At 42.2% G+C, this 24,261-nt stretch overlaps 1 protein-coding gene across 11 annotated transcripts in view; it reads left to right on the forward strand.

Annotated features, from left to right (window-relative positions):
- The window catches only part of ncoa2 (nuclear receptor coactivator 2), a 308,555-nt gene that overhangs the window by 240,960 nt on the left and 43,334 nt on the right, over positions 1–24,261 (forward strand). For 7 of the 11 annotated variants that reach the window (XM_072571432.1, XM_072571438.1, XM_072571441.1 and 4 more), the window contains 2 exons: positions 1,398–2,673; positions 19,438–19,651. In XM_072571432.1, coding sequence (XP_072427533.1) covers positions 1,398–2,673; positions 19,438–19,651 — 1,490 coding nt within the window. The remainder of the gene's footprint in view (positions 1–1,397; positions 2,674–19,437; positions 19,652–24,261) is intronic. The other 4 variants (XM_072571437.1, XM_072571443.1, XM_072571442.1 and 1 more) reach the window with 2 other exon arrangements.

A 24,261-nucleotide genomic window follows, 5' to 3' on the forward strand; every position in this document is an offset into this window, starting at 1 on the left:
TCAGTGTCCAGTTTAGCTGAATGATGTAGGCATAATGGCTTCAGATTTGAAGACTTAGCCTCAGACTCAAGATTAAAAAAGTAGGGCTGAATTTTACTTTTCCTGTAGAGACAGGCTTAGGGGCGGGGTGGGGGAGAATGTGGAAGAGTTGGCAAAATGAAGGGGGAAGTATAGGAAGGCATGCCCATTGCTTTCCCAGAAGCATGCCACAATGAGAAGGATGAGGAAGATGGCAACTCACCCAGCTGCCTGTCTGGCCATTTGAGTTGCCGCCTTCCCTGATTTTCCCCATGTCAGTAAGGGAGCTGCTGGAGTAGCAATGGCTGCTCCTTTTGCTGCTGAAAACCCCCTGTTTCCTTTGGGAGAAAATTGATTAGCTGAGAAGTGAGGGCCTCCAATCATTCCAGGACTTCCACTGGACTCTGACTTACATGGGAAGGCCTGCCGAAATTTCATCCTGTTGGGCAGTTTGGAGGGCATTTCTCTGAAATCAGGCCTTCAGAAATGGAAATCACACCCAGAAAGGCTGGATATCACATGTGCATGTGTGTGTCAGATCCTGAGGCTGGGAGTATACCCACTGTCCCAACGACCAAGGTAAATGTGGGATGCAGGCAGGGTAGGGAAGGCATTACCCAATTGGGGATGATGGAGGGGCTGTGGGAAAGCTGTGCCTTACTGCAGGGAGGCTATGGGATCACTCTCACTGGCGACTCCTGCCTTTTGTCCAGTTTCTCAATGGTGCACAAATGAGTGCAGATTGCCCATGTGACGTTTTACCACTCTCTTGGATCCACACCTTTTCATCTCACCTGGAGCTGCAATAATTGTGCAGGCAGGAATAGGCTCTTAAATAATCATGAATCACCATAGAGTCATAGAGATGTACAGCATGGAAACAGACCCTTCGGTCAAACCCATCCATGCTGACCAGATATATGGGACTGGAAGGTTGCTGGGTGGGAAGGCCCTACCTCAATGTATTCAGTAAGCAGCAGAAAGTTGGTGGGGATCTTGCACACACAGATGTTTCCCACCTTCCGGCCTCTGTGGCCAGAACACTCTGCCTTAATTCTACACCATTAAGATGTAACATTTTAACTTTGATGTTTTTAGCTTTCTGCACAGACCTTTTAATTTTGTTACCTTTTGAGCTAAATTTTGATCAAAATCGATGTGAAGACTATCATCTTTATTTCTTTGCAAGATGCATCTGTGATGCATTCCAATATTGGTTTAAATGATGAAAATGTGAAATATCCGAGTACTGTGGTCATAACTCGGTCAAATATTTAAAAATGCAAACACCTCTTTGTAAAAGAACTTTGATTTTAGTGGCATGCATGCCACATCTTCGTTTCAGTTGTATAACTTGTATATTTTGTTGAAAACTACAGAGAACAAAATGTTTGTGGGATGAATCAGGAAGCAACTGGACAAGGAATGGTGAAGCCAATGAATCCAAGTTCCAGTAGCCCAGCCATGGCAGGGGTTTCTGCTGCAGCAACTGGCCAGGAGATGACGATGAGCAACAATACAAGCTTCTCCATGAATGGCCTGAAGGAGCAAACGGGCATGGGACAGATGCCAGGAAACAGGTTTGTTACAGGTGGAATGAACCATGTATCGGGCATGCAAGCAGCCACTCCTCAGGGTAGTAACTATGCACTCAAAATGAACAGCCCATCAAGAAGTAGCCCTGGTGTAACTGTGGGGCAGCAGACTTCCATGCTTTCTCCAAGGCATCGTGGAAGTCCTGGAATGGTTGGAAGCCCTCGCATCTCAGCTAACCAGTTTTCTCCCATAGGAAACATGCATTCTCCAGTGGGAGTTTGCAGCAGCACAGGGAATAGCCATAGCTACTCCAGCAACTCCCTTAATGCACTTCAAGCCCTGAGTGAAGGCCATGGGGTATCACCTGAACTGAAAGTGGTGACTTCACAAAATTCTCCGGGAGGTATCAGTTCTTCATTGGTTAAAAAGGGGAGCATGGATTCCAAAGATTCTTTTGGATTGTTGAGTGAGCAAGTCCAACCAGAGAACGCAACTGGACAGTCGGACAGTGGACTTTCTGGGGAGCAGAAAGAAAACAGTGAAAGTAATTTAAATCCATTTGGTGGTGGAGAAAGGACTGATGGGCAAAGCAAGGGGCATGACGGCAAAGGCCACACAAAACTCTTACAATTGCTGATCACTAAATCTGATCAAATGGAATCTTCCCCTTTGCCAAGTGCCACTGGGGATTTGGTTAAGGACTCCACAGGAAATTCGTCAGGACTACTGTCTACTTCAGCGGTGACATCATCCACAACCAACACCTCCTCTTCACACGGGCCCTCACTGAAAGAAAAACATAAAATTTTGCACAGACTTCTGCAGGACAGCACCTCTCCTGTCGACTTGGCAAAGCTGACAGCTGAGGCCACAGGTAAAGAACCCAACCAGGACACGAGCAGTTCAGTTCCTGGTGCAGAAGTAACTGTTAAACAGGAGCAAATGAGCCCTAAGAAGAAAGAAAATGCACTACTTCGTTATTTACTGGATAAGGATGATACAAGTATGCATAATATTAAGCCTAAACTAGAACGGCTGGATAGCAAGTTAGATTCCTGCATGAGCACTAAAACAGTCATGAAGTCTGAGAAGGAAATTAACTTTGAGCCATCTGAACAGGTGAGTGTGACTGTTTATATGTTTCAATATTTAAATATGGTAGTGAGAAATTTCTTGGTAATTTTATTTGGATTTGGGGTTAATGGATAATACTTGTGTTAAAATGAGAAATCTTATGAGCCATTTCATACATGCTTTGTACAATTCAGCCAAGTCATTTAATTGCTATCAAGTGTTTGGATGGAGGAGGTGGTATTTTATGCCCCTTTGTGGTTGGCAAGGAGTAGTTTCTTCAGGTTTAAAGTGGGTTTTGTTGTAGAGAAGTGACAAGGCTCCTGAACTGCCAGAGATCAGAAGGCTTCTTGCTATATTGTTCACTAGCCCTTCAGCTGACAACCAATCATAAGGTGGTTGGCAGGCAGAAGGCCTTTGTCACTGATGACTGGCATCTAGTCTTTAAACCAATCAACTTAGTTACTGGCAGAATATCAATTTATACACACCCTTGGCTCCAACTTTTCTGCACTTTCTCCTATCACTGCTAAAAACAGCAGCTTCACAAATAGTCCTTAAAATGAGGATCCATCTACTTTCTTTTACAAAAAACTCCAGTAATTGTGATTGTAACAAGGTCAGTCAGGTGGACCTCATAGAATGTGAGTTCACTAATTGGACCAGATTAACAGCCCCAATCAGCAAGCCTTGACTGACAGTGTGAACAGGATGCCTGTCATTCCTCTCTTTATCTGAGCGCTGTCTCTGAGGGAGCTGGATCAGTGTCAAAGACTCTCCACATTTAACTAAAGGGTGACTTGGTGATGGGATACTGGCCTCTGTGGTGTTATGTCAGTGATGAGGAGAGAAAAGCACATTCCAGAAGAAATTTGCAGTTGTTGGTTTTGAGTTGAGGTAAGCATTTCTGGCATCATGCCCTTCTTTGGAAAGTTGGACCCTGCCATCAAAGACTGGGTCCAGTATGTGGAAAGAATGCACTATTTCTTCTGGGCAAATGACATTGGGACAGATAAAAAGCAGCAAGTAGTTTTCCTGACAGCGTGTGGGCCTGCACACTTTTCAGTTATTGGGAGCATAACCTTCCCTGAGGCAGAAGATACTAAAATCTTTCAAGAGTTGGCAGATATAGTTAAGCAAAACTAAAAACCCAAGCAGCCTCTAATTCTGAGACACTATCAATTTTATTTGGCAATTGGAGAACCAGGGGAATCTGTTTGGGGAATTTTGACTAGGTTAAAATGGCTGGCAGAGGCATGTGACTTTGTTTTAACCTATAATGAGATGCTGAGACATTGTTTGGTATGTGGGATTAATAGTGTAACCATGCAAAAGCACCTATTAGCTGAAGCCCAACTGGACTTCAAGCTTTGTCATTGAAAAATGTGATAAGTGGAGCATGTGATTTTCAGGGCATTCCGATAGAAGCAGGCACCCTCGCCAATCTGACTGAACTTGGGGGACACCACTTGAGTGAAGGTAATTGCATAACCTCACTCAGGACATACCCTGAACAGACAGGTCAACGCACAGCAAAACCCCAAAACAAAGCCAAGCCTCACTAAATGGTTAAAATCTTCTTAAGGTTTGCCAACAAGCCGTTGTAGTTGCTGCAGGACTTGAGACAGCAAAGAGTCCCAGTATACTTAAAATGAGTTAGAGAACTCCATAGCCCGGTATCCAGGAAAGTGTGCACCCTGGAAAGTCCAGCTACATCTGGTTTGGAACAGTTAAATTGCTTAGCAACATCCATATCAGAACCAACCAAAATAAATGTCTGGTTAAATGGTCACCCGGTTCTGATGGAGGTTGATACTGGTGCGGCTGTATCAATGATTGCAGAACCAGTTTTTCACAAAAGTCAATCTGGACTCCAACCCTTCAGTTTTTATAAGACCTTGGCTAGACTGAGAACCTGTACCAGGGAACCTTTGCAGATTAAGGGTACAACTTTGATTTTGGTCTGTTGTGAGGAGCAGCTGGTATAGTTACCACTGATTGTATTGGAAGTCTCGATGGGGCAAAATTGGTTGAAAAGGATTCACTTAGACTGGCTCATACCATAGGATTTGTACCAATACATAAGATTGCCATTTGGGTATTGTACAAGCTGACAATATTTCAGCAGAAAATGGATAACATTTTACAAGGTCTACCCCAGGTCACCACTTATCTAGATGATGTGCTAATAACAGGAAAAACAAATAAGGATCACTGCAAGAACTTGGACATAGAACTTTGGTGGCATGGTGGCTCAATGGTTAGCACTGCTGCCTTACAGCGCCAGGGACCTCTGTTCGATTCCCGCCTCGGGCGACTGTCTGTGTGGAGTTTGCAAGTTCTCCCCGTGTCTGGGTGGGTTTTCTCTGCGTGCTCCGGTTTCCTCCCACAGTCCAAAGATGTGCAGGTTAGGTGAATTGGCCACACTAAATTGCCTGTAGTGGTAGGTGCATTAGTCAGAGGGAAATGGGTCTAGGGAGGGTTACTCTTCGGAGGGTCGGTATGGACTTGTTGGGCCAAAGGGTCTGTTTCCACACTGTAGGGAATCTAATCTAGTCCTTTAGTTTTTCTGAGGTGGGTGTATGCCTCTGAGGGGAAAATTATATGTTCCAGGCACCCCAAGTGACCTAGTTGGGCTACAGATTTGACAAGACCGGGTTATACCTGGTTGGAAGATAAAGTGAAGGCAACCAAAGGTGCCCTGGCTCTTATGTCTGTAGCGGAGCTTAGGTCTTTTCTTGAGCTGGTGAACTATTACAGAAAGTTCATACATAATCTGGCCTCCATCCTGGCCACTTTGCAGCAACTCCTAGCCAAGCCGTAGCTTTTAAGGAAGTGATGAAATAGCTATCCATCCTCAAAGGTGTGTTGGCACACTATAATCCCAAGCAAGATCTGGTATTGACAAACAATGTCTCCCTGCACAGCACTGTGGTAGTATTAACTCATTGGTCCAGTGGAGAGGAATGCTCTATAGCATATGCATCCAGGACTTTGGCAAGTGCAGAGCGTACATATGCCCAGAGCAAGAGGAAGGTTTTAACCGTCATATTTAGAGTCAAGAAATTCCACCAATATCTTTTTTATGGAGGTAAATTTATAATAATAATGGACCACAGACCTCTACTGGGCCTACTTAAAGAAGACACAGCAGTGCTGCCCATAGCTTCAGGTCAAATTCAGCAGTGGGCTCCAATAGTAAGTGCATGTAATTACAAGTTGGAACACCATCCAGGAGGCCAATTAGCAAATGCAGATGCATTGAGCAGCCTCCCATTGGCAGGTACACCACCAGTGGTACTGCCACTGGAAGATTCCATAATGGTTTTAAATTGTCTGGACATACTTTCAGTCACTGCTGACAAAATCAGACTTTGGATGTAGAAAGATCTGTCCTGGCAAAACTGAAACAGCTAGTGCTGATTGGGGAAATCAAAGGGTCTTTTTTTGTCTCACGTCCAGAAGTCCAATCAATTGTTAAGAGTTTTTTTTTAAAAGGATTAGATTACTTACGGTGTGGAAGCAGGTCCTTCGGCCCAACAAGTCCACACTGACCCGCTGAAGAGCAACCCACCCAGACTCATTCCCCTACATTTACCCCTTCATCTAACACTACGGACAATTTAGCAGGGCCAATTCACCTAACGTGCACACTTTTTTTTTGGACTGTGGGAGGAAGCCAGAGCACTCGGAGGAAACCCACGCAGACGTGGGGAGAATGTGCAAACTCCACACACAGTTGCCTAAGGCAGGAATTGAATCTGGGTGTCTGGCGCTGTGAGGCAGCAGTGCTAACCACTGTGCCACTGATCATCCTGGGGGTGAGGGTGAAATGGCATCAGGACTGACAATGCCACAGACAATACTCTGCCAAGCAAGGGAGACAGTTTACTTCATGGGATAAAGTTTAGTGTAGGAATCATGGGAATGGCCCTGCATGGGTAAGAGGTATGGTCAACACGAGATTGGGTCTGGTGACACACAAAGCTCGGGTAGATGCGATGGTCCTGAACAAACCTGTGGAATAAATGAAAGCTGCAAAGTTGCAAGCGGTGAGGGAATGAAACATGCCTGGCTCCTTGACAGCCTTTCTAACTGGTCTGGAGCTTGTGGGTTCTCCCTCTCTGTAAAGCGTTGGAAGTATCTCTGAATCTGCGATTGACACACGGGTGTTACTACCTCAATGCCTATGCTGCCCAAAGGAAACATTTTCTGAGCTACTGCGGGCATAAGACACAAAATACTGCGCGTTACATGCTGCTCATATTAGAGACAGCTGGAGGAACCTGACGCAGTGCTGAAATGTTTCAGGAGGAGCTACAAAAAAGTCCCCAGACTTGGAGGAGGAGGGATGTAGTGATTGTAACGAGGTCAGATTGGACCTCATAGAATGAGTTCTGATTGAACCAGATTGACAGCCCAGTCAGGGAACCCTGGATGACCGATATAAACAGGAGTGTCAGAGGTGCTGTTCACTGAGAGCTTTTTTTTTAGATGACTAGATTAGATGATTAGATTAGATGATTAGATGACTTACAGTGTGGAAACAGGCCCTTCGGCCCAACAAGTCCACACCGCCCCGCCGAAGCGTAACCCACCCATACCCCTACATCTACCCCTTACCTAACGCTACGGACAATTTAGCATAGCCAGTTCACCTGCCCTGCACATCTTTGGACTGTGGGAGGAAACCGGAGCACCCGGAGGAAACCCACGCAGACACGGGGAGAATGTGCAAACTCCACACAGTCAGTCGCCTGAGGCGGGAATTGAACCCGGGTCTCTGGCGCTGTGAGGCAGCAGTGCTAACCACTGTGCCACCGTGCTGCCCACTGGCTCTGAGGAAGCTGGTTCAGTGGCAAGAACTCTCCAGGTGTGAATAAAGGGTGACTTGACAACTGATACCAACCTCTGGTATTATTTCAGTAATCCTTTAACAATCCTTGATTTTTGTTCAAAAATTTGTTTTTCTCTTTTCAGTCCACAATCCAAATGCGGAAAATATTTTTTTAAAAGCCTTTGCGGCTGTGATTTCAGTTGTTGCTTGTGACTTTCCAGCTGTACTACAGGGTGAATTTCTGCCCCTGAGTACTTTGATCCTGGAGAAGATCCACTGCTGTCCAGAAAACCATCCTGAGGAAGGTAGCAGAACCTTTCTCGCTGTCCAGCCAGCAAGTGAGCTCCCCCCTCCCCAAAAGAGAGTGGTCATGTGGTTTTGATCTCTGGGGGTATACTTTTATTTTAACTGGGCAGTTTTCCCGTTTGAAAAAATTGATTCGTGCTCTGGGTGAAATAAGCCCTAATCTTGGGAAATAGTTTGCCAAAGTTTCTAATACTTTAGCATTGTTTATGATTTGGAGAATTATCTGGAGTTCCATATGGGTTAAATGTATGACCTCCATTAAAAAAGGATGACAAATGTTGCTACTCATTATTTTCTTTTGTGTAAAAAAGCTGTCTACCAACATGTGTAAAGCTTTGAAGTGATCACCCTTTCTAATGTTGACTGACTCCCATGTACACAGTCTTATGTACAGGACCACTTTTCTAGATTTTTAAAGTGTTAACTCTCAAACATGCTGTTTATAGTAGATCCTTATGCAGATTAAACAATTAATGGCTTAAATTAACAGGAGGACCATGCCAACAGATTGTGACACAGAATAGTTTTCGAAATTGAATATTCAATGTCCCGTGAGTTCATTACATTCAGTACTCTTTAGTACTGGTGCAGGCATTAGCTTCCTCACATTTCTATCTCCTTCACTTAAAGGTACCTTTTCTCATTAGTATGGTTCCACACTAATCATCACTCCATTCTTCCCATTAGCCCTCCATCCCTCCAAAGAAAGGCTCATTGTCCACACACTCTCCATTTGGGCATAAACAGGAATATTAGACCGCAGTGAGATGGGGGTTATTAAATTAGAGCTGAAGCCCTTTGTGGCTTTACCAAATATTCATGCAGCGCCCATAGGATAGAGCTTAGGAGACGGGTAACTTGGTGTTTTTCCTTTGTATTTGCAAAATTATGGATAATGAGTCTAATGGAACCATTCTAGTTGCTGTGATTCATTGAGGGCAAAAATACAGAGAAGACCCAGAATGCTGACCCTAAACACCATTTTTGAGGCTAGATTAGAGTAACCTGAATTTTACATAGACAGGAAAAATTGTCTAAGCTTTAAATAACCAAGGCATCCCTAACTTCATGCCAGGCAAATCTTTTCCTTTTTAATCTTTTGAGAGCGCTGAGTTATTTACCTTCCTTGGCAGTCTTTCCACTTTCACCTGCCTCAAGAGATAGACCCTCCAATTACCACTCACTTTCAGACATTATAGACTGTTTCCAGGTCATAGAACAATACAGCGCAGAACAGGCTCTTTGGTCCTCGATGTTGCGCTGACCTATGAACTATTCTCAGCTTGTTCCCCCTACACTATCCCAAAATCATCCATGTGCTTATCTAAGGATTGTTTAAATCTCCCTAATGTGGCTGAGTTGACTACATTAGCAGGTAGGGCATTCCACGCCCTTACCACACTCTGTGTAAAGAACTTGCCTCTGACCTCTGTCTTAAATCTATCACCCCTCTGTTTGTAGTTATGCCCTCTCATGCAAGCTGACGTCATCATCCTCGGAAAAAGTCTTTCTCTGTCTACCCTGTCTAATCCTCTGATCATCTTGTATGTCTCTATCAAATCCCCCCCATAGCTGCAGTCTTTCCAATGAGAAAAGACCCAAGTCTCTCCACCTTTCTTCAAGACCTTCCTTCCAGGCCAGGCAACATCCTGGTAAATCTCCTCTGCACCTTTTCCAATGCTTCCACATCCTTTCTGTAATAGGGCGACCAGAACTGTACACAATATTCCAAGTGTGGCCGCACTAGCGTTTTGTATAGTTGCAGCACGATATTTGTGGTTCCGGAACGCACTCCTTCTGCCAATGAAACCTAACACCGTATGCTTTCTTAACAGCACTATCCACCTGGGTGGCAATTTTCAGGGACTCCAAGATCCCTCTGCACATCCACACTATCAAGAATCTTTCCTTTAACCAAGTACTCTGCCATCCTGTTATTTTTCCCAAAGTGCATCACCTCACGTTTAGCTGCTGTCATGATAGCTAGTGTTTTCTTGGTGGCAGCCCAACCCCCTCTTCTACCCATCGACTCTCCTCCCAGTATTCTCCCTTATTGCCACAACTATTCAATATTCCCAACCCAAGATCACACCCCCACATTGCTACACTCTGAATTCTTGATATTCTGATGCTAAGGATGATCTTTCCAATGCTGCTAGTGTTTAGTCATATGGCCCTAAGCTTGGGAAACGCCTCATCAACCGGTTTAATATCCTTCTTAAAACCCCACTCATTCACTCAGCCTTTTTTGCCATCTGTCCTATTATCTGGGTGCCTGTTCTTGTCGAACTAACCTCTGTGAATGTGCTTGGAATGTTCTTCTATGTTAAAGGTACTGCAGCATGCCAGTTGTTGTTGATCTATTGTGCTGTTTTAATATCTCATTAATTTATTAGCTTTTTTAAATCACCTTGTGGTATTACTCAGAAATCAAAATGCTGAAGTCCACTATTACTCCCCACACCCTTGCTGAGGCTCTCTATATTAATTCTTCTATTCCCTTCTTTCAGTCTTTTATCGACAGTAATTCTGAAATGTGCAGTGTTAAGTCTCCTTTCTGACCTGAAAAAAAAGCACCTTTTTCTGCTTTTCAAACCCAAATTTTGTTTTGCAGAAAACATTGATTTTACATATTTTCTCTGGAACTAAGTGTTGTGATGTTTGCACTCTGTGGTCTTTGTTATCATACAGCTATTAATAATGTCACATTGCACAATATATACATTAGTCACATATAAGATTTCGATCTCGTTTGGTTTTTTACATCACATTTATGCTGCATAATAATTTGGGTAATAGATTTCCACATGACAACTCAAAGATTTAGTACAACCCATATAATGAGTAGTTTCTACTGCTGATGACGATGCTGGCCTGCATATAAGGATCTGAAAGCAACCATTAGTTTCATAATACTCTTTGAAATTTAATTTCAAGAATGCCGAGGCATGCTCACTCTCTGGCACTGTTTCAATCTGGTTAGAAATGTTAAAAGAATGCTGCTATTATGTGCAGCCAAGCTCTTGTGGAGGTCTGGGGGAGTGAGGGTGGTCGATAGGACATTCCATAGCTCCAAGGTTTTAGCACTGTTACCTGTTATTGTGTCAAACCACTGCGATACAGCATCAAATAGGTCAATAATGCTGCTGTGCTGTTGTTGAATGGTATTTTTCTTGTCATTTTTGTATGAAAGCAACCCTGTAATTACATTTCTAGAAACTTCACATTAATTTGTCTTCTATTTGGAAATTGTAATTTTTAAAATAGGAATTAACACCTTTTTATGATTCCCAGGTTCCTTTGTTGTAACTATTGGTTGTCATGCATTATGAAGGTTGTTTGCTGATGTAGCTTGTAGGGGGTAGATTTTGCGGTTCCTTATGATTAACCCCCCAATCTCTTGTCTGTTTGACATTGTTGAGGTCGAAGTCTGCTTGTATATACAAATTGTAATACAAATTCCTAGTACTTGGGTTAGCCTGGTTGACAAAAACGTGGCTCATCTGGTCAGTCTGCTGGTGTTTTCCAATCAAGTTAGGAAGGCGTCTACTACTAATTCTTGCCATGGTCCTTTCCTTTTGAAGGAAAATTTAAGATAAGAATTTTGTTTAGCCATTATTGCTTGTATTAAGTGTCCAAACATTTAAAGTTGCTACAGGGGGACTATAGCTATGGTGAGGGCGGAGTCAATACTTAGTGAAATGAAAATATTGGAAGTGATTATACTACAACAGGAAAGACACTCATTTATAGCCCGAGAAATCTATTTTCGAACCATCAGTCTTGAACACAAACATGTTTACTCTTCACTGTGACCCGAACCATGTCAAAGAGCAGGTCAGTTTAGAAACATTGAATAATGGGTAAACCAGTAAGGTTGTCATCTCTGAACGCATGTGCTAGTCTGGCCTGATTGTTACACTTTCTCCATTGCATCCAATGAACAAAACAGTCTTTCCTAATTCATTATTTCTAATGACGGGATTGGAGCTCTGTTTGTATCTCACGATATCCATGTTAAATAACTTGCAACAAAGCAGACCTTAATTGATGTGTTAAATGTTAAGTCACATTAAAACTATAAGATTTAGAGAAATGTGTTCTATAAAGTTGAATGTAACATGAAATAGACTGATATGCAAGTGGTTTATTAACGTTGTTAATACCATTACTTGAAAATGTTAAAATATATTTGAGTAAAGCAACTTAATAGGAAATCTTTATTCTTAAAAATTCGACACTTGAAGGAACTTTCTTAGGGATTTGTCCTTTTGTGTTCTACACCATGTTCTTAACTATGCGAATGTACCCAGGAATAATTTCTGAACTTGAAGAATCCGATAACATGTTCATTTGTAAATTGCTGTGTGTGCTTTCTTTTCCCTAAAGTAGTAAGTTAAAGGTGAAATACCATTAAAACTTGACCTGTTTTGAGCTAATTCTCGGTTGCTAAATAGCAGAATACAAAATATACGTCATTAACATTCTGGGGGCTCCATTCACTGGACTTTCCAAATAAATACTATAGTTGCAAGGGAAAGTCAGAGGCTAGGAATACTGTGTTAACTTCCCTCTTGTGTCCCTAATGCCTCTCCACCATCTACAAGGCGCATGTTTGTTGGGAGCGAACGAGACTCGCAGTTGGTGTGTTGCCTCTCAGGTGCCAGGGTCCGTGATGTCTCTGATCGTATCTTTGGGGCCCTGAAGGGAGAGGGTGACCAGCCTCCAGTTGTCCATGTAGGTACCAATGACATAGGTAGAAAGAGGGATAGGGATGTAAGGCAGGATTTCAGGGAGCTAGGGTGGAAGCTGAGAGCTAGAACAAACAGTTATCATCTCTGTTATCCGTGCCACGTGATAGCGAGGCAAGGAATAGGGAGAGATATCAGCTGAACACGTGGCTGCGAGGAAGCTGCAGGAGAGAGGGTTTCAGGTACTTGGAAAATTGGGGCTCATTCTGGGGAAGGTGGGACTTGTACAAACAGGTCGGTCTTCTCTTGAACCAGAGGAGTACTAATATCCCGGCTGGTGCTATTCGGGTGGGTTTAAACTAGCTCAGCAGGGGGATGGGAACCAGAGGTGTAGTTACGGTGCACCGGAGGATGAGTGTAGAAAGGACAGGGACATGATTTCAGGGTCACAGGAATGTGTTGGCAGACAGTGAAGTGGTTTGAAGTGTGGGTACTTCAGCGTCAGAAGTATCCGAAATCAGGTAGGTAAGCTTGCAGCATATATAGGTACCTGGGATTTCGGAGACATGGATAGAGCAGGGTGAGGAATGGATGTTGCAGGTTCCAGGGTTTAGATCTTTCTTTAAGAACAGGCAAGGTGGTAAAAGAGGGGGAGATGTGGCCTTGTTAGTCAAGGATCGTATAACAGTGGCTGACAGAACTTTTGAGGACTCTTGTCCTGTTTCTAACCTCAGCCCATACTACCTCAGTAGATGCGAGGTCAGACGGCTTGGAGTTTTTTATAGGCCTCCGCAGAGTTCCAGGGAGGTGGAAGAGAAGATTAGCAAAATTATCCTGTGTAGGAGTGAAATGAACAGGGTGATCATTATGGGGACTTTAACTTCCCCAGCATTGACTGACCGGAAATGCTGTAAGTACAGTACATCGGATGGATCAGTTTTTGTTTAATGTGTACAGGAGGGTTCCCTGACACAGTATGTCGAAGGGCCGACAAGAGGGGAGGCCACACTGGATCTGGTGCTTGGTAATGAACCAGGCCAGGTGTTTGATTTAGTTGTAGGTGAGCATTTTGGAGAGAGTGAGCATTTTGGAGAGAGTGACCATAATTCAGTTACGTTTAGTTTAGCGATGGAAAGGGATAGGTACATGCCACAGGTCGAGTTACTGCTGGGGCAAGGGCAATTATAATGTGATTAGGCAAGAATTAGGATGCATAGAATGGGGTAGCAAAATGCAGGGGTTGCAGACAGTGTAAATGTAGAGCTGGTTTAAGGAGCAGATATTGCGTGTCCTTGATAGGTATGTTCCTGTCAGGCAGGGAGGAAGTGATAAGGTAAGGGAACCGTGGTTTACAACAAATTGCATCTCTTGTTAAGCAGAAGAAGGAGGCTGATGTGTTGATGAGGCGATGGAGAGTTACAGATCAGCTAGGAAGGATTTAAAGAGAGTTAAGAAGGTCAAAGAAAGGACACGAGCCGTCTTTAGCAAATAGAATAAAGGAGAACCCTAAAGCTTTCTATAGGTATGTGAGGAGTAAAAGAGTGGTTAGGGTAGGACTAGGGCCAATCGAAGACAAGTGGGAAGTTCACTGTGGACCCTGTGGAGATCGGAGAGGTGCTAAATGAACATTTCTCATCGGTTTTCACTCCGGGAAAGGGGAATATTGTTGAGGAGAAGGATGAGGTACACAATATTAGACTAGAAATGATTGAGGTTAGTTACAAACAGGTGTTATCAATTCTAGAAAGAGTGAAAATAGACAAGTCCCCTGGGCCAGATGGGATTAATCTGAGGATCCTCTGGGAAGCTAGGGAGGAGACAGCAGAGCCTTTGGCTTTTGATATTTGAGTTGTCATTGTCGACAGGTTTAGTACCAGGGGACTGGAGGATTGCAAATGTTGTGCCCTTGTTCAAGAAGAGTAGTAGAGGTAATTATAGACTGGTAAGCCTTCCTTCTGTTGTAGGAAAGGTTTTGGAAAGGATTATAAGAGATCAGATTTATAATCATCTATCGAGCAACAATCTGACTTCAGATAGTCAACATGATTTTGTCAAGGGCAGGTCGTATTTCACAAACCTCATTGAGAAGGTGACCAGACATGTAGATGTGTAGGGCAGTTGACGTGGTATACATGGATTTCAGTAAAGCCTTTGATAAGGTTCCATGTGGTAGGCTGTTGGAGAAAATGCAGAGGCATGGAATTGAGGGTGATTTAGCAGTTTGGATTAGAAACGAGCTTTCTGAAAGAAGTGGTGGTGGTTGATGAAAAATATTCAGTCTGGAGTCCGGTTACTAGTGATGTACCACAAGGATCTGTTTTGGGACCACTGCTGATTGTCAATTTTATAAATGACTTAGACACAGGCATAGGTGGATGGATTAGTAAATTTGCAGATGACACTAAAGTCGGAGTAGTGGACAGTGTGGAAGAATGTTGCATGGGGACTTCGATAAACTGCAGAATTGGGCTGAAAGATGGCAAATGGAGTTCAATGCAGCTAAATGTGAGGTGATGCACTTTGGGAAGAATAACAGGAAGGCAGAGTACCAGGTCAATGGAAAGATTCTTGGTAGTATGGATGTGCAGAGTGATCTTGTAGTCCATGTACACTGATGCCTGAAAGTTACCTCCCAGGTGGATAGTGCTGTCAAGAAGGCATACGGTTTGTTAGGATTCATTGATAGAGGGATTGCGTTCCAGAGCTGCAATATCATGCTGCAACTATACAAAACACTGGTGCGGCCACATTTGGAATATAGTGTACAGTTTAGGTCCCCATATTTTGGGAAGGATGTGGAAGCATTGAAAAAAGGTGCAGAGGAGATTTACCAGAATGTTGCCTGGTCTGGAGGGAAGGTTTATGAGGAAAGGCTGAGAGACTTGAACCTGTTCTCATTGGCAAGAAGAAGGCAAAGAGGGGATTTGATAGAGACATACGGGATGATCAGAGGATTAGATAGGGTAGACAGTGACCGTCTTTGTCCTAGGATGATGATGTTAGCGTGAACGAGGGGGCATAACTACAAATTGAGGGGTGATAGATTTAAGACAGATGTCAGAGGCAGGTTCTTTACGCAGAGTGTGGTATGGGCGTGGAATGCCCTACCTGTTAATGTAGTCAACTCAGCCACATTAGGGAGATTTAAACAATCCTTAGATAAGCACATGGATAATGATGGGATAGTGTAGGGGGACGAGCTGAGAATAGTTCACAGGTCGACGCAGCATCGAGGACCGAAGGGCCTGTTCTGCGCTGTACTGTTCTATGTTCTAAGTCAAGAATCTGACACGATACTCTCCAGTTGCCTGGATATGTGAAGCTCTAGCAATGCTCAAGAAGCCCAGCACCATCCAGGACAAGAAGGTAGCTCACCATTGCCTTCTCCAGGACAACTAGGATGGGCAATAAATGTCAGCCCAGCAAGCAGCATCTGCATCACCTGACTGAACTTTTTTTTTAAAAAAACTGTATTTTGCTGTTTTCAGATGTATAACTGTCAAGTTTAAGATCGATGTTGGAAATTTCTGACGTGATAATAGTGTATTTAGTTTAAATGTCAGAGGCAAAGAAACAAATTTGAGTTCAAAAGAAGAGTATTAATATTTTGGATGTTCTGAACTCATTCCTGCTGGTTTGTACAGGGCTGCAAGATCTTCTCAAAAGATTTGTTTTCTTTCAATGTACCTTTGATAGGAAGGACCTTGATGCACGGCTTGTATGGCAGCCTATATTACAGCAGCCTTATCAAAAACTACCTAACAGTCCAAGTAAATGATATTAATTGCCTTCGTCCCTCAACCTGGTAACCCCCTTAAAAAAAATTCCCAACAGGTTATTAAGGCATAATGTCTCCATCCCTGACTGCCCTTCTCTGTGAGGTTAGTTTGTGTGTGTGAACAATGGTCTCGCTTAACCAGCTCTATTCTGTAAGTAACCTGGAGTAGATGCTATCGGGAAAAATAGTTTGATTTGTTTTAAAACTCCATGTTCTCGTCAAGGTCATATATTTATTTAAATCTTGGTAACTTTTTTGTTGTAAATAACATACTGTACAATATTAATTGGAATGGAGTTGTGTGTAAAGGGGCAAAGGTAGACAACTGAAAACACTAAAATAAAACAGAACTGTAGCTGCTTGACATCGGCAACGAAAATAAATTGCTGGAGAAACTCAGCAGGTTTGGCTACATCTGCGAAGAGAGAAACAGTTAACATTTCCAGTCCAGTAGCCCTTCTTCAGAATCCATTATCATCCTAGGAAAGAGTTATTGTTGGCAGGGTGTGGGATTTGGGAAGGAGTGAGTAAATAGGAGATGAAGACTACAGAGAGGGGGAAAAAAAGAGTAGGCAACACACGCTCTTTTTTTCCCCTGGAGTGTGGGAGGTTGAGGGGTGACCTTAGAGGTCTATAAAATCATGAGGGGCATAGACAGGGTGAATAGGGGAGGGTAGGGGAGACCACAACTGGAGGGCATATCTTTAAGGTGAGAGGGGAAAGATTTAAAAGGGACATAAGCGGCAACTTTTTCACACAGTGGTGTATATGTGGAATGAACTACGAGAAAATGGTAGATACAGTTACACCATTTAAAAGACATTTCGACAGATTCGTGAATATGAAAAGTTTAGAGGGATGTGGGCCAAATGCAGGCCAGTGGGACTAGTTTAGTTTGGGGCACCTGGTTGGGATAGATGGTTTGGACCAAAGGGTCTGTTTCTGTGCTGTATGACTCTGTAAAGGCCAACCATGTAATATTGGGGACTGAGAGTGGGTGATGATGAGTTGTCTGTGCTCAAAGGTAGGTCTTCGGGTGTTTAAATGACATAAAGGAGTTTTCAGGTTCTAAAATGATATTTGTTCCTTTAGAACTGCTGCCATGTTCTGGGAATCCTCCTGAATCTTCACTAAAGAATCCTTTAAAAGCACTTTGTTACTCTGAAAGCTACTTTTCTTACTGTGGTAATCCAGTGCCGGCTTTGCTGATTTCTTGACTGCTCTGATATTAACATCTTACTGCCTCGCGTTGAGCACAATACCAACCCCGTTTCCCTGAAATTAGTTTGAATCAATATTAGTATTTCTACGTGAGTCTGGCTCTTGCACCTTGGCTTGATTTTACCGTATGCCATTTGCCTGCCATATTTGGCAGCCCTTTTGTGTGAAAGAAATTGAAGGTGATCTATTTTAATCTGAATAGTTGCAAATGTCAATAATAAGGTTTCTCAGTTGAATTACTTCTTCTGCCATTTTTGAAAATTCAGCGTTAGTGTCCAGGCTGATTGTTCTCACCAGCACCTACTGCAATGTGTGCATTTTAACTGACTTGTTTTTATGGGAATTTACTGTCCACAAATCAGCTGCTGTGTTTATATTAACAGTTACACATTTTGAAAGTAATCAATTGGCAGTGCAGAACTTTGAAATGTCCTAAGGACGCAGTGTATATTAGCAAGTCTGGCCCTTCCTTAACATAATCATGTATAATCCTTTTATCCAAAAATGAAGGATCTAACGGTAGGGTAGAGTATTCCACTGTCTGTAATACTATGCATGGCTTGCTGCATTCTTTTTCATGGTTGTGCAGCAAAGAGGTTTATTGTGATATCCACTATTTAATGTGCACCTCCAAAGTGCTCTGTATTTTTTTAATGTGTAACTCTATTCACAAGATTAAATCTCTGGCAGTGAACTTGAGATGGTTGTGCATTATTGGGACTATCTTTGAAAAGAAACATTGCAGTCAGTGTATAAGCCTCTTGGTTTAATTGCTGCCTTGTCCTGTCAACTACCTAAGGTTCTACCTGCAATGTACACTGACAATATTCATGCAACCAGTTGAGGTTTTCTGAGCATGCAGTTGTAGCAGTATTGAATTGACAGCTGCTTGTCCTTTCTCATAAGTCTACCACTTTGCATATTGAATATTGCAATGCATATGTCTGATCAGGCATTCAGTATCTTGATACAGAGAAAAACAATCTACTGTGACGCTTAGCAAAGTAATAATGGTCAAAATTCACCAAGTAGTGTACAGTTTTGGTTACCCAGCAGTGAATTCAAATTAACCAATTCACTTAGAATATTGTAACAAATTAATGTGAAATGAATATTTGAGGTGTGAACCTCCAGATTGAATAACTCTCTGCAATCCACTAACCATATTTATTCTTAACTAATTCCAAGAGGGTGCTAATTGAGATATGATATTTAGTGAACTCTCAAAAACTGTCACATTCCAGCAATATAGGCAACCTTAATGATTTGTGCATAATCATTGTACCCCATGTGCTTCTGGACTGTATTCGTAGAAATCAGATATAATCCCATCCCAAAGCGCCTTCTGTAGGAAAACTTCCCATTCTTAATTAGGGTTGAAATGTAATTATTTTTTTAGGGGCTGTTATGAAACATTGGTAGTGACCCTACCTCTGGGCTGGGATTTAGGTACCACTTGCTCCAGAGGTGTGTCGTAACATATCTGAACAGGTTGGTTAAAAAATATACTGATCTTTGTTTGAGTTGGAAGTGCTGGAAGATAGATGATTTGATGAGCAAATACAGTTGAGCCCTATAAATCTCAGGACTGTTCCTCACCAGTGCTGCATGTGTTGGTCTCAGCTAGGATGCGACAATTTGTTTGATTTTCCTGAGAGGTGGGAGAAAGGGGAAGGCATGAGTAACCGAGGTTCTTGAATCCAGTCTGATCTACAGCTTACATACGCATGGACATTGGCTGGCTAATAATAGGGGTCAGGTATGCATTGTGTAATAATCACCAGATTGTCACATGTATGGCAGGATTCCCGGTGCCCAAGAAACTTTAACTGAGGAAAATGTTAATAACTTCAAAAGAGACTGTGGAGGAGGCCATGAGAAAAAAATAGGCGATCATAACTTCATTAGTTTCTGCACAAATCCACTAATTGGGCTTGAACGCAGAATTGACGGGTGGTAATTGGCCTTGTTGTTGACAGCAGATCAGCAGTGACTTGGATAACTTAGAAGAAATTCTTGATGACCTGCAGAACAGTCAGTTGCAACAGCTTTTCCCAGACTCGAAGACGGCACCTGCCAGCGGGCCAGTTGACAAGCAGACCATCTTCCAAGACCTTCTGCAAATTGGCAATGAAAGTGTCTCTGCATCACCTCTTGGAACACAGAACCCATTACCTGGGATATTACAAAACAGTAAGTTCGTGTTTTTCATCTGTACAATATATATGTTACATCATTTTAATAATTATTAAGCTTTTTTCATTTTGACTTTAAAGCATGCAATTTCTAAGTCTACTATTGATATGATCTTGTAAAATCAAATATTCATCACATACACCTAATAGAGATGTCAGTATAACTTCGATATTTAAAGGCACGTCTACTTTTGACACTATCCCATTTCTTAACCAAAACTAATATACAGATTATATTGCTCTGTAAGCCCGTGCACTTATCTCTACATATTGCATTCTTCTCCCATTGGTAAATGGAGCTAAATATCAGACCTGGCTGCAGTCAGGTGCCAATGACTCTGTATCCCAACATTCCTCAACTCACTGCATCCTCTCTAGCCAGCTGTGACCTCTACCTAAAGTGACTTTTAGGCAACCATGCAGGAATAATTACCGTGCAAAATAATGAAGATGTAGAATGTTTTCTAATTTTGTCCATTGCAAGAAAAATAAAGGTATGCAGCTGGATAAAGATAAAATATTTCCAGTGGTTGGGAGCTGGGGACATAATCTGAGAATCGGGGTCAGACCATTCAGGAGAGATGTTAGGAAGCACTTCTATACATACAGCATGGTAGATGTCATAATCATAGAGATATACAACACGGAAATAGACCTTTCGGTCCAACTCATCAATGACAACCAGATATCCTAACCTAATCTAGTCACACATTTGCCAGCACTTAGCCCATATCCCTCTATTTATATACCCAGGTTTGGAACTTTTTTTTCCACTAATGGCAGATTAGTTTTGTTTTAAATCTGAGATTTTATTGTTAAGTAAAGGTATTAAGGAATAAGGGCCAGACAAGTTAGACCACAAATCAGCCATTGAATGGCATCACAGGCTCAAGGGGCTGAAGAGCTTCCTATGTTTCTGAAAAATCTGACTTTAATGATTTTCACCAGACAGTTAGTCAAGCGACGTTGGTAATTGCTACAGGCTAGAGTACACAGTTTAGATCTTCATACCATTTAAGAGGTTTCAATTTGCTTGTCTTAGCTGTGAAGTGCTGTTTAATGATAGGGAGTTCTTCTGGCAGCCTGTCTGGGAAATAGTGAAAATTGTCCATTTAAAGAACACTCTGTTTGAAGGTCTGTAATTAATTGGAGAACGGGTGACACAAAGGAGGAATTCCACTTGTACCACTAGAAATTTCAAACCCGTTTGTTTTAAGTCCTTTTTTTACGTTTATTTTTATACAAGTTATTTTGTACAAGACCGAGGCAGAGTAAAGAGCACCATCTGGTGTTTTAAATAGGAACTGCAACTGCTTGTTTAATTTTGTAACTCATCCACTTACTGTTTTTGCTTTTCTATCTCCACATTTTAGTCGATAAATCTGATTATTAATTAACATTGCACTGTACTAAAGGAGCTTATTACTGTGGGGAAATTTGTGGCAGCGTAAAATGTCATCTTACTGATTTGGTCTTGTTAGATTCAGGAGCCGTGGACCAACCAGACAGAGTTTGCAATAAAATAACAATAGTTTGGAGTGTAATTTTTGTAGTACAGAGCTTGACCATTGCTCGCCCCACTTCAGCAAATGGTGCAGTTGCACATTCTGGAAACTACCTGTATCAACTCACGGCAGAGAGATCGGCTGCATGTTCTGCTTGTTTTCGATTCAACAAGATAGATGTCCACCAATCTCTGGTCCATTTCTCCGGGCAATACTTTGTCAGAGACAAAATGACTGATTTAACATTTGGACAAAGATTGATGGTTAACTGTCAGTCATTATCTAACTGGTACATCCACCATGACATCATCTCTTTCAATCACAATTAGCATTTTCTTATCATTATAAATGCTAATTTTTGTTCAATATTTCATGCAAACTGTCCTGATGAGTGCATGATGAAAACATTGAAAAGTGTCTTTTTCAAGCAGTACTTAAGTTTGGTATGTTTTGGTGAAAATAGAATGAAATCTGCTTACTTGACATCTGCAGTGAAGCTAGATGGATTGATGTTTCTTCATCATTTTCAATTTACTCTTCAAGTCCACATTTGAATGTTATCCTGTCTGTTTTAAAATGAGGTATGGACCGTCATTAAAAGGGTTAGATGTCAAAAAGAAAACAGGGTGCTATCCACAGTACCATCTTCCAGATAATGTTTTTAGAAAATTAAGGATCTAGAACAACATTTATGTACTTAGCATAAACATTACTCTAGATTCTTACTTTTGGAAACTTAACTAAATATGCAGAAGGCGATACTGTGGATAGCACTCTGTTTTCTTTTTGACATCTAATCCTTTCAATGGTGTTCCATGCCTCGTTTTAAAACAGACAGGATAACTTTCAAAGTCCACATTCAAATGTCAAAGGATCGCAAACAATATTGTCTTCATGCTTGATCCTTTTCTGTCAGAACTGTTGCAAATACACTCCACCTACAACTTTCTGCTGACCATTAGTAATTTATTCAGTTTAATAAAATTGTGAAGAAAAATGCATGACTACAACCTTAATTGTTCCTTTGCTGCATAACTGTAACATTAATCAAACAAAATACAGACTTCAGGAATTTTGGGTTGATGACCTCAATCAGCACTAGCTCAGTGATAACATGCTTGCATTTAAATTAAAAGGTTGAGGGTTGAAGCTCCACACTAGAGAATTAAGCAATACATTTAGATTGGTTATCTCCGTATAATATGGAGGTGAACATTTAGGTTGACTTCTCTTTAGCTGCTGTTTCTAATGGGAAAAATTGAACTATTCCCTGCTCACAGTGAGTGAAGTGAAACCATTGAAGTTCTGTGTTCAGAGTAAAGTCATAGCATTAGTGGAAATACCTCTGCTCTGATAATCTAATGGGGACATGTTGGGGCTTTGATTGGTGAATTATGAAATTTGAACTGAATAAAAATCTGGACAAAAAGTTCGCATAATGACAACCATGTCATTGTTGATTTGTCTTCAAGATCCATTACTGTCTATTAGAGAAGGAAATTTGCCGTCTTCATCTGCTCTGGCCTACGTGTGACTCCAGAGCCATAGCAATATGGTTGAGTATTGAACGTTCTGTGGGCAATTGGGCGTAGACTATACATTCTAGCCTGTCCATATCCGTATCACATGAACAAATAAAAGAAATCCAGTTCCCATTGGGGATAGTGATGAAGGGAGTGAATGTTTAAGGTGTTGGATGTGATGCCAGTCAACTGGGTTGTTTCCATCTGGGTTGTCCTGAACTGCTTGTGGTGTTGGTGTTGCACTTATCCAGGCAAGTTGAGAGTGTGCCATCACAGCCCTGACTTAGGGGTATCGTGTGGTGAGGCGTTCTCCAAGAAGTCTTTGTCTGTTTACCTGCTCATGTAGCCATACCACATATGTGGCTGATCCGTTTAAATTTGTGACCAGTGGTCATCCCCAGAATATACACTAGATAGAGGGAGATCCAGGGATGGTAAGGCATTGAATATCCAGGGGCAATGGTTGAAATTTCTCTCTTTGGAGGTGGTCGTTGTCTGACACTGTGTGGCACAAGTGTTGCTTGCCACTTATCAGCCCAGGAGATTGTCCAGACCTTGCTGAGCGTGAACATGGACTGCTTCCTTCTGGCCCGTTACAACCTCATCAGCCTAATTCTAAATATTATATGGCAGAAGACTTTCAGTATTGTTAAATAACTGTTTTTTATTCAGCAATAGCCAGCTCAACAATGCTCAGTTTGGGTTAGCATAGAATGCCTACAGTGTGGAAAGATGCCATTCGACAGAACAAGCCCACACCAACCCTCAGATATCCACCCAGACCTGTACCTCTACTATTCTACATTTCCTCTGACTAATACACCTAACCTACACATCCCTGGACACTATGGATAATTTAGCATTGCCAATTCACCCAACCTGCACATCTTTGGACTTTGGACAGTTTCACGAGCAAAACTTTTCTTCTGACCTAACCCTAGCCCTTCATCTAAATGTAAATGCTGCCAGCTTCTAGAACTGACTGCATTTGATTCTGAGGCAGCACTTGACAGGACATGTACCAAGGAACCTGAATAATTCTGAAGTCAGTAGAGCTCAGGATGTAAACACCTCTTACTGGCCAGAGTCATATCTGGCATGAAGCAAGGTAGGTATGGTTTTAGAAGCTGCAGGGCATTGCTCCAGAATGAATCCTCAACTAGCTCAGCTAAGGGGGTGGCGCTAGAATGGGTGTGAGTGCATTTCCCTGGACACTGAGTAACTTAGCATGGCTAATCTATCTAACCTTTGACTGTGGGAGGATAATGCAGTCTGTGCAGTCATGGGGAGAATGTGCAAACTGCATACACAGTTGCCCAAGAGTGGAACTGACCTCTGGTCCCTTGGCGCTGTGAGGCGCTAACCACTGAGCCACCGTGCTGTCTTTATAATAGTCGTATAATAGGTATAGTAATGTAATAGTTGAGAAATAAATTACATAGCCTTCCTAAAGACTGCAACCAATGTGCAATCATCGAACAGCGTTCACCATTTGCGATTCCTCCAATACTGGAGCAGGCCATGTTCAAATGCAATAAGATTTGGACAGTATCTAGACTTGGGCTGAAAAGTGGCAAGTA

The sequence above is a fragment of the Chiloscyllium punctatum genome, chromosome 5 (assembly GCF_047496795.1).
Source record: "Chiloscyllium punctatum isolate Juve2018m chromosome 5, sChiPun1.3, whole genome shotgun sequence".
In the NCBI taxonomy this organism is placed as follows: Eukaryota; Metazoa; Chordata; class Chondrichthyes; order Orectolobiformes; family Hemiscylliidae; genus Chiloscyllium; species Chiloscyllium punctatum.